We start from the raw sequence: 10,875 nt of genomic DNA, 5'->3' as shown, positions 1-10,875 counted from the left end.
TCCCATGTAGATATATGACAAATGTCAGAATCCATCAAAAATTATCTTATTCAAACTGTATTTTCCAAAAGACAGGGTTCTGTGCTAGTCGTCTTTGAAAGTTTTCACACCTACAAAAGAAAAACATATTTACAGGAAAATTAAGATCTTTTGTATTCTACCAAATGACTTATTAGATGTCACTTCGAAAAACCTGAGATAAAAAAGCTAAAAAATTAATCTGGAAGGTTTTTTTTTTAATTTTTATTTATTTTTATGTTTTTTATTTATTTGTGACAGAGAGACAATATGAGCAGAGGAGGGTCAGAGAGAGGGGGAGACACAGAATCCAAAAGAGGCTCCAGGCTCTGAGCTGGCTGGCAGCACAGGGCCCGACGTGGGGCTCGAACCCATGAACTGTGAGATCATGACCTAAGCCAAAGCTGGACGTTTAACCGACTGAGCCATCCAGGCGCCCCAGTCTGGAAGTTTAATGATTCTTATAAAAGGACACCAAGCATTGTGAGTTAAGTATGACTGGCTTGTAGCAGAGAGCACAAAAAATAGTAAATTTTATTAAATTTTTATCTACTGCAGACCTGACAGCTAGAAGGGACCTAAGGAAAAAAAAAACAAATCTACCTCCTCTTCCCTTATTTCATAGATTACGAGTAGAGAGAAAGAATTTGTTCAAGGTCATATACCTACATTTTAACAAATCTCAAACCTGATACCTTCTAGGGCTATTCACGCAACACCATGCTACCACTGCTCAACAAATTCTCCTTATGCATCCCACCACTGGGATATTCAAAGTGAAAAGAATAACCTATAAAACAGAAATATGAGAAAGCTGAGAAATAAATTTGATTAATCATCAAGTATAGGATGCAGTAGAAACCACCCTGATGCCTTATACATGTCTATGTCAGACCAAGACTTTCTAAACTTATGAAAAAACTTTGTACTTCCAGACTCCTATTTAGTTACTTATAATTTAAAATTTTGATGATTTGGAGGATGGGTTTGACCTAGCAGGTATTAAGACTTTTCCTGGCTATGGGACAGGCAAATAAACTAATTGGAATAGAAGAGAGAGGCCAAAAACAAATCTCTGCATATGGACAACGTGACAATATAACAAAGGTGCTGTTAACTCAGAGTGAAAAAAAAAAAAAAAGAAAAAAGATTAGCTTTCAATTAATGAGGTTAGGACGCCTACTTTTCCTAAAGGGAAAAATGAATTTAGATCCTTTCCCATACTGCACACAAACAGAATTCAAAGAGTAAAAGGTTGGGGCGCCTGGGTGGCTTAGTCGGTTGGGCGTCCGACTTTCGCTTAGGTCATGATCTCGCGGTTCGTGGGTTCGAGCCCCGCGTCGGGCTCTGTGCTGACTGCCAGCTCAGAGCCTGGAGCCTGTTTCAGAGTCTGTGTCTCCCTCTGTCTCTGACCCTCCCCTGCTCATGCTGTCTCTCTCTCTCTCTCCTAGAAATAATAATTAAAAAAAAAAAAAGAGTAAAAGGTTAAAGGTTTAGTAACTAAGAGGAGAGAACATAACAGCTTCATATATTAGGACAGCAAAATCTTCTGAAATACAAAAAGAAATCATAAAAAGCTATGATTGAATAGAAAAAGATTGAATAGAATAAGAAAAAACCTATACTATATAGTACCAATGTATTCATTCTGCTATATTATTCATTGATTGTAGCAATTATTATTGTGTCCGTAAGGTATGTCACATATTGTGTTAGCACTTTCCATATCTTGTCTCATTTAATCCCTAGTATAATATGGAATTGCATGATTCCCAGTTTACTGATGATGAAACTAAGAATCAGAAATTAAGTCTCTTGCCGAAGGTTTTCAGACTAGAAAATTAAAGGCCTAAGACTTAATTTTCCATTAAATATTACCATGTCTGGCTTCTTTGTATCATGCAGGTCTCTGTTCAGATGTGATCTCAGAGAAGCCATTTCAAGGAACCTCCTCACTCTGTGTCCTGTTGTCCTGCCTTATATTTCTTGGGAATGCTTATGATTATACTGCTTATATTTTGTTATTTGTATCTCCCACTAGACTATGATTCTTGTGAGTGTGAGCTCTTGGCTATATTACTGACTGTTTATTAGAACACTGTGCATAGTATAGCCTGTCACATAATAAGGAGCTCAACGAAGTTTTGCTGAAGGGTTGACTCTCAAACCCAAACTCTTACCCACTTTTCTATCTAGTGTTTCTAATAGGTTGAGAAGATTTCATTTCTAAATGCCCTAATACCAAAGAGTGTGGTACACAGAGGTCGCGAATGCAACGTGCCAAATAATATGTGAACTGCTGGTCCATATTTCATTAAAATTAGAGTTTAATTTGCATATGGTAAGATCACCCTTAATCGTGTATGTATTTTTACAGATGTTCTATGCTTGTGTAACCACTACCCAGCTCAAGATACAGAACATCTTTAGCCCCCGAGGGGCCTCTTGTATTACCTCCCAGTTGATATCCCATCTCCTAGAGGTAAGTTTTCTGACTCCTGTCACATACATTAGTTTGCTGGTTCTTGAGTTTTACATGAATGTAATCTGTAGTTTGTACTTTTGCATTTATCATCTTTAGGATAATATTTTGGAGATTTATCTATGTTGTATTTTTCAGTAGTTTATTCTTTTTTTCTTGAGGTGACACATTCCATTGTGTGAATACACCACAATTTGTATATCCATTTACATTTTTTTTGTTTTTGAGAGAGAGATAGAGCAAGTACAAGTGGGGAAGGAGCAGAAAGAGAGGGAGAGAGAGAATCCCAGGCAGATTCCATTCTGTCAGCACAGAGCTCGACATGGTGCTTGATCTCACAAAGTGTGAAATCATGACCTGGGCCAAAATCAAGAGTCAGATGCTTAACCAATTGAGCCACCCAGGTGCCCACCCCCACCCCCATTTACCTTTTGATGGATGATGTTTAGAATATTGCCAATTTTTGGCTCTTAGGAATAAAGCTGCTATAAACATTCTTGGATAAACACTATGTTTAGCTTCCTTTCGTTTTTTCCTCTCGTATATTATGGAAACAAATCTTTATCAGATATATCAGACATATATACTACAAACATATTCTTCCAGTTTGTAATTTGCATATTAAATTTCCTGATGTGTTTTGATAAGAGAAGTTCTCAATTTAATGAAGTCAAAGTTATCAACTTTCTTTTAAAGTTAGCACTTTTTTCTGTCATGTTTAAGGAATCTTTGCCTACCCCAAAGTTTTGAAGTTACTCTTCTTTGTTTCCTTCTAGAGACTTATTTTTTAGCTTTACGTTAAGGTCTATGATCCACTTGAATTGATTTTTGGGTTTGGTGTGAGGTAAAGACTTACTGTTTTTTCTGTATGAATTTGTAATTTTTGAAGCATCATCTAATGAAAAAGACTATTATTTCTCTGACGACTTGCAGTGATGCTTTTGTTATAAACCAAGCGAGTCTATATGTAGATGTGCATTTAAAGACTCTGTTTGTTTCATGTATAGACTCTATTTGTCTATCCTTGCACCAAAACACCACTGTCTTAATTGTGCAAGTCGTGAATTCTGATAGTAAAAGTCTTCCAACTGTTTCGTCTTTAAGATGGTCTTGGCTGGGCTGCCTGGGTGGCTAAGTCGGTTAAGCATATTTGTCTTCTTGAAGTTGTCCCACAGCTTGCTGATACTCTGTCCATTTTTTTTCAGTCTTTTTTCTTTCTGTATTTCTTAATGGAATTTTTTTTATAGCAATGTCTTCAAGTTCGCTGATCTTTCTTCTGCCACTACTCCCAACCAATATATTTTTCATCTTAGTCATTAGAGTTTTCATTTCTAGAAGTTTACTTGGGACCTTTAAAAAAATACCTTCATTGTCACTACTTAACATGTTCAATCTTCTTGAACATATGAAATACTAAAGTAATAACTGCTTTAATGTCTTTCACCACTAATTCTGTTATCTTTCAGGGGACCCTCTGAGGATCTCTGCAGCTCTCTTTCTGTGTGTGTGTGTGTGTGTGTGTCTGTGTGTGTGTCTGTGTGTGTCGGTATGTGTGTGTGTCTCTTCTCTCAGCACTGTGTCATGAAAACTTCGTTTAGGCATTCGGTTGGGGTAATAGTTGGGCTTACTTCATTTTTTTCCTATTTCTCAGCGATTCCTTTGTTATATGATACCTTATTTTGATTTTCTTGTCATGTATTTTATTTCTACATGCTGTAAGCTTCAGATGATGTACTTCTTTTTGCTCTTCATAGTCAGAAAACTTTTACTTTTATTCATTAATATACCATCCCTAGAGCTGTTCATTCTTTCCTGTACTTTCATGTTACATTTAGGATCATTCTTTGTAACCTGAAGTACATTCTCATCTTTTCTCCTGGATTTTATTTGTCTGAGTAATTTAAAAAATTTTGTCTTTGATTTTATTTTTTAATTTAAAATTTCTTTAATGTTTTATTTATTTCTGAGAGAGAGAGGCAGCATGAGCACGGGGGGATCAGAGAGAGAGGGAGACACAGAATCTGAAGCAGGTTCCAAACTCTGTGCTAGCTGTCAGCACAGAGCCCAGGGCGGGGCTCAAACCCACGAGCCATAAGATCATGACCTGAGCTGAAGTCGGACGCTTAATTGACTGAGCGACCCAGGCACCCCTGCCTTTTGTTTTGAATGATATTTCCTGACTATAATATTCTAGGTTTATCGTTTTTTATTTCATAACTTTAAAGCTATCACTTCATTGTCTTGAGCTTTCCTGTTTTTGTTGTGAAGTCAGGGTTTTTCTTGTCCTTCTTTTTTTTCTGTGGATGTTTTTATGATTATGCTTTTATCTTTAGTTTCTTTTTTTTTTTTTTTCTGATTAATGGATTATTTATTAACAATCAGTTCTCAGAGTCCAATTCAAAACACATTACTGAGGATTCTATATTAGTTGATTTTAGAAATGGCATAATTCAAAACTATTTTTCAATAAATTTTCTTACATGACTTTTAAGGAAGGAATTTTTCACCCCCATCATTTGGCTCTGGAAAATCTTTATAGGCAACATTTTTACATTAGGGAAGAAAAAAACCAGTAAAGTTGCTACTGAACGTTCACAGGGATGATATGCGCAAACTATAAAGATTACACATCAGTTCTTTTAAATTCAAACACACATTTGAATTTAAACAGTTTAAACAATCGGTGTTTTAGATGAATTTGAAATATACTTTAAGAATGGTTAGCAGCTCCTTCCCTTTCTGAGGCACCGTGGGGAGAAAATTCCTTTCTCGTTTCTTCAGCAAGCAGGAGGAGCCACAAACACGGTGTCCCAAACTAGATTCCCCTTATGTCCTGAGAAGCAAGCGGAAGAGGTTTTGGATCTGGTGAAATACGTTATCTGAAGGCAAAGAACTGCAGAGAGAGAAGCCCCGTGTTTCCAGAGCGGGCTCCCCGTGGCCCTCAGGGCCGGGCTGTGTTGTGTCCGCACATGTGTGGCTGCGAGGGGCTTTACCCCGCGTGAGAAACACCAGCAGGAACAGGAAGACCGGGCTTGAGGGGGTGACAGTCCCTTACGGCCTGGGCCATTTCACACTTGACTCTACTTGCTGGAGTCTGTGGGACACAAACAAGGGTTTCTCCAGATAGTGTGGCCGCAAAAAACTCGAGTCCCCTCACTGATCCAAAGGCCTTCACTGTGTTGTGTCACGCTACCAGCAGTTGTGACGTATTAATGGGCAGGAAAACTCACCTAAATTTTCTGTCACTAAGATGTTTTAACAAACTGGTATCAGACTGCTGAGGTCAATGTCAATACCATACATACATTCAGGAAAAATCTGGTTATCTAATTTTTGCCGACCGTCAGTCTTCTGTTTTGGATGCAGCTGTCCCTTGCTGGCTGCAAAATGCGAGTTCGTATCCGCCCAAGAGATGCAGCTACAAAGCTGTGTGTTGACGGAGTCCCATCACTTCGGAGCTGCACTGAATGAGGCCCGGTCACGCTTCCCCACGTTCCCGCACATACGAGTACATATACTCAGGTCCGCAGGGCCCTCACTTACATACCACACAGTAGGTTCCCATATACAGACAGCTTTGTTCCCAGTCTTGCCAATCAGACAGGAAACACCGTAAAGACTGGGAGAGAAAACCTTTTGAAACAAGTTTTGCAGCAGAAATTAATTTTAGAAAAGGTCTACTTTTAGAGCAGCAGTTAGAAACTTTGTTCTTATAATATGTAAATAATACTGTTATATTAAATTGTGGATTTAAATAAGCTTAACGGTCTCTTGTCTCTTCAAAAAATAATGCAGCTTCCTGTGTTACTTAACGGCTTCTCCATCCTTCCAGTTCCAAGGAATACAAACGTCCCCGTCTTGCATGACAGAATAAAAATGTGAAATGCACAGGTGCATCCCTCGGAGGTAAGGCAGTGACTGTTCTAGAAGTCTCTTACAACAATCCACCATTTGTATACTAGAAACACTGGGCTCCTTATAAAACTTTTCCAGAGAAAATTTCTTCGTCGAAGCCTCTATCAATTCATTTTCAATAACCTTTAACTCTTCTTTTCTTTTCATGTTGTCTCTTGCCTGTTGGGCTTTGGTGAGAATAAACCACTGGAGGTTTGCTGGGTCACAGAGGCTTGGGACATTAAAGTGCCCGAGTTCATGCAAGCTTGGAGCGTATCTGTCACTGTAATGAAATACACATAAAAGGAAAAATCGCTGATCTCTCGTCCCCCACACTGCCCCCAGAACAAATATTTTATTGGTCTGATTAGTGCTAACAGAATTTTTCAAGAAAATCCATTTTAACAGTATAGCAAACTTATACTTTGCTGTCCCCAAAGAGACACACTTTCAGGAGAAGCACATTCTTCCTCGCCGAATGGTCACCCTCAACTGTAAATGGAGGCAGAACCCCCTTCATGGGGAGGAGTGCATTTAAACACCAAGCCCAGGCTATGAAAACAGAGTATGCACAAAAAATATGGGCTGTTGATTCAACATTAGTTTAACGCTATAAGGTTTTCCATAGGATCAACTTTGCCTTGAAGTGGCAACATGTTTCAAAAATGTTCTAGAGGTTAGATCCTTCAGTCCTCTCATGACGGTTTTTTTAATGTGTAAAGAGTGTTGCTAACAGCAACGCTCTTTCTTTAGTTCCTAAGAACCACACACTGAAACACAAAACCATTTGATCTACCTACATACACATTTAAGTGAAAGAATAAAACGAATTCTTATTTTAGATATTTACCTGTTAAGGATCATTTGTAAACCACGCAGACTTCGAGGGTGAAAGGGTATTCTCTTTTTCAGCAGTTGATTATAGAACACGTCAAGAAGCGAGTAATACTCCTCAAGTGTCAATACTGGCTGCAATTCTTCGATATAAACCACTTGTATGCCACCTAGAAGATAGCTTATTTGGTCTTCTAAGAGCATCAGCCTCCTCCGAAGGTCAAAATAACTTGGTAATCTTTCAAAAAGCTTTTGCATTTTTAAGTGTCTCCAAGTTCTGCTGTGCTAGGCGGCCCAAGCTGTGAAGTTGGCTACAGCGATGGGCGACGCCCCAGCTCCTCTGCCACCTGATGTCTGAGAGCTGCAGCTGATGGGACAGGTCGTCTTTTAAGCGATCTAGTTCTTTTCTAAGTGGCAAACTGTTCTTCAACTTTTTAACTGCACTTTTCCCATTGCTATCTAACCAGGATGTGAGGGTTGTTTCCATTCTTGAGACTTGTTCAAGGTCTTCATGAGGGTCCTTGAATCCAGTAAAGTAGTAATAAGACTTGTCCCACTTGATGGGCCTGTCAGACATCCTTTTAGCCTCTTTGAGAGGCTGGGAATACACATTAGAATTCAAGCTTTGGATATGTTCAACAGATAAACGGATGTGCTAAAGGGCTCCTGGCCTTCAGAGGCGTTCTGCTCTGTTTCTCTCACATAAAATGTAAGCTGAGTTGGTTTCAAAGACTTGAAGCCTGGTTTCTGGAGGTTTTCCAAGTAGACACTTAATCTCTTAAGAGAATTTTCATTGACTTCCCTCTCTCTGGGGTGTTGTCCAAAGAAATCTGGATGTACTGCAAAATAGAATGGCCTCAAGGCATTGACCGCTTCAGCTCCCGATAAAGCTCTTGAGTAGAGCAACCAGTGTGGAAATCTCTTCTCTAGACATAACCTTCTCACAGGTCTCAGGTGGCAAAACATTTCTGAATGTATATATATACGTCAATTCCCAGCCATCCATTAATCACCGCCCGGCCGGGAGTGGGCTCCGCGCGCTCCTCGGAAAGCTCTGGGACACGCGAATGAGCCCAAGACCTGACGGGCTAGGCCGGAGGGAGTCAGAAAATGACTGGGCGGCAGGTGGCGGGGCCCGACTGCTTTTTATCTTTAGTTTCATTGGTTTGACTACGGTGTACATAGAAGCAGTTTCCTTTATAGAAAGTTTCCTGTTTGGGATTACTAATCTTGAAACTATGGTTAATATTGTTCATCAGTTTGGAAACTTCTCAGCCATCATTTCTCAAATGGCTACATCTTTCTTATCCTCTCTTCTCTCTTTTCATAGAACTTCGTTTATCTGACATTTCTCTTACTCTCTTAGGTTCTTTTTGTTTTAATGTTTGTTTATTTTTGAAAGAGAATAGGAGAGAGAAAGACTGCGGGAGAGAGAGCATGAGCAAGGGAGGGGCAGAGAGAGGGAGACAGAGAGGATCTGAACTCCGCTTACACTGAGAACAGGACCCTGATGCAGGGCTTGAACTCTTGAGTCGTGAGATCAGGACCTGTGCTGAAGTCAGAAGCTTCACCGACTGAGCTACACAGGAACACCTTTGTTAGGGTCTTTATACCCCTTTTTCTAGTTGAGTTTCAATTTGGATATCAAGTTTATGAATTGTGGCAGGTGTTTTCAGACTGCTGTAAAATTCCCCAGTGAGTTCTTTATGTTTTACTTTACTTCTGAATTATTTATTTAAGCTTGCTTCCCCCTGAACTCTGAGGTTCATCTTTAAAAACTTCCCATTGAGCTATATTTTATATACAACCAAGTAAGCCCATTAAAGAGTAGATTTTGATGAGTTTGGACACAGTTGTATCTTCCTGTGAAACTGCCACCATACTCATGATACAGAATATCTCCATCACCCCCAAAAGATTTCTTTCTCCTGCCCCTTTGCATTTTATCTCTCTATCTTATCTGGGCCCCAGCCAGTCACTGATTTGTTGGAGTAACTCTAAATGAGTTTGCTTCTTATAAAATTTTATATACATGGGGTCCCATGGTATGTATTCTTTGTGTCTGATTTCTGTCAATTAATATTAGGATTTGGAGGTTCATCCATGTTGTTGCCTGTATCTGTAGTTCATTCTTTCTATGACTGAGTAGTGTTACATTGTACGGATAGACTTCCTATTGTTTATCCATTTACCATTTGATGGAAACGTGGTCATTTCACACGTTTCCTGGTGTGAATAAACCTGCTATGAATATTTATGTATAACACGTTCTGTGAACATGTGTGTTTATTTTTCTTAGCTGAAATTGTAAGAAACTGCTAGTGTTTCAGAGTTCATTGAATCACTTTACATTCCCTTCTGCAAGATGTAGGTTCCAGTTGCTCCACATCTTTGCTAACATTTGCTATGCTCAGTCTTTTTAAAATGACATTCTGACTCATTCTGATGTCATAGGGCTATCTCATTGTGGTTTTAATATGTGTTTCCCTAGTAACCAGTGATGATGAGAATCTTTTCTTTTTTTTTAAACGTTTTTTACTTTTTTTGAGAGACAGAGAGAGAAGGGGGGTGCAGCGTGCACAGGGGAGGGTCAGAGAGACAGGGAGATACAGAATCTGAAGCAGGCTCCAGGCTCTGAGCTAGCTGTCAGCACAGAGCCTGACGCTGGGCTCAAACTCACGAACTGTGAGACAGATGCTTAACCAACTGCGCCACCCAGGCACCCCGATGAGAATCTTTTTATCTGCTTATTGACTATTTGCATATCTGCTTTTGTGAATGTATATTCAAATATTTTGTCCACTTAAAAATTTGAGCTGTCTTACAGAGTTTAGGAAGATTTAACATATGTATATTCTGATAGGTGTTGGTGAGGATGTGGAGAAAGGGAAACCCTCTTCCATTGTTGGTAGGAATGCAAAGTGGTGCGGCCAGTCTGGAAAACAGTATGGTGTTTCCTCAAAAAGTTAAAAATAGAATTACCCTATGATCCAGCAATTGTCTCACTAGGTATTTCCCCCAAAAATACAAAAATGCTAATTCAAAGGGATACATGCATCCTGATGTTTATAGTAGCATTCTTAACAATAACCACATTATGGAAAGAACCCAAATGGCCATCAACTGATGAATGGATAAGAAGATGTCAGATACACACACACACACACACACACACACACACACACACACACTACATAATGGAATATGACTCAGCCATAAAAACGAAATATCTTGCCATTTGCAATGATATGGATGGAGCTGAAGTATATTATGCTAAGTGAAATAAGTCAGAGAAAGACAAATACTATATGCATTCACTCACCTATGTGGAACTTAAGAAACAAAACAGACAAACATGGGGGGGCGGGGAAAGACAAAAATCAATAAACAGAGTCTCAAGTATAGAGAACAATCCGATGGTTACTAGAGGAGAGGTGGGTGGGGGCATGTGTTAAATAGATAATGGGGATAAAGAGGTACTTGTAGTGATGAGCACCAGGGGTTATATGGAAGTGGCGAATCACTCAATTCTATACCTGAAACTAATCTTACAGTGTACGCTAACTAACTGGCGTTTAAATAAAAACTGAGGAGGAAAAATGTATATCCAGTTGCCAGATGTTTGTATTTTTTCCTGTCCTGTGTCT

The 10,875-nt window shown here is 39.2% G+C and overlaps 1 protein-coding gene across 1 annotated transcript; it reads right to left on the bottom strand.

Annotated features, from left to right (window-relative positions):
• Positions 1 to 5,812: 5,812 nt before the first annotated feature.
• Positions 5,813 to 8,330, bottom strand: LOC120246238 (T-cell activation inhibitor, mitochondrial-like). Its single transcript, XM_039253681.1, is given in 4 exon segments — positions 5,813 to 6,677; positions 7,245 to 7,481; positions 7,483 to 7,876; positions 7,879 to 8,330. Coding segments are annotated over 4 exon segments (1,320 nt in total). The 5' UTR covers positions 8,195 to 8,330; the 3' UTR covers positions 5,813 to 6,304.
• Between the last annotated feature and the right edge of the window lie 2,545 nt (positions 8,331 to 10,875).

The sequence above is a fragment of the Hyaena hyaena genome, unplaced genomic scaffold (genome assembly GCF_003009895.1).
Source record: "Hyaena hyaena isolate Hyena2069 unplaced genomic scaffold, ASM300989v1 scaffold_462, whole genome shotgun sequence".
Taxonomy (NCBI): Eukaryota; Metazoa; Chordata; class Mammalia; order Carnivora; family Hyaenidae; genus Hyaena; species Hyaena hyaena.
Note: the sequence above shows the minus strand (reverse complement) of the source record. Positions and strands in the feature narration are given on the sequence as shown.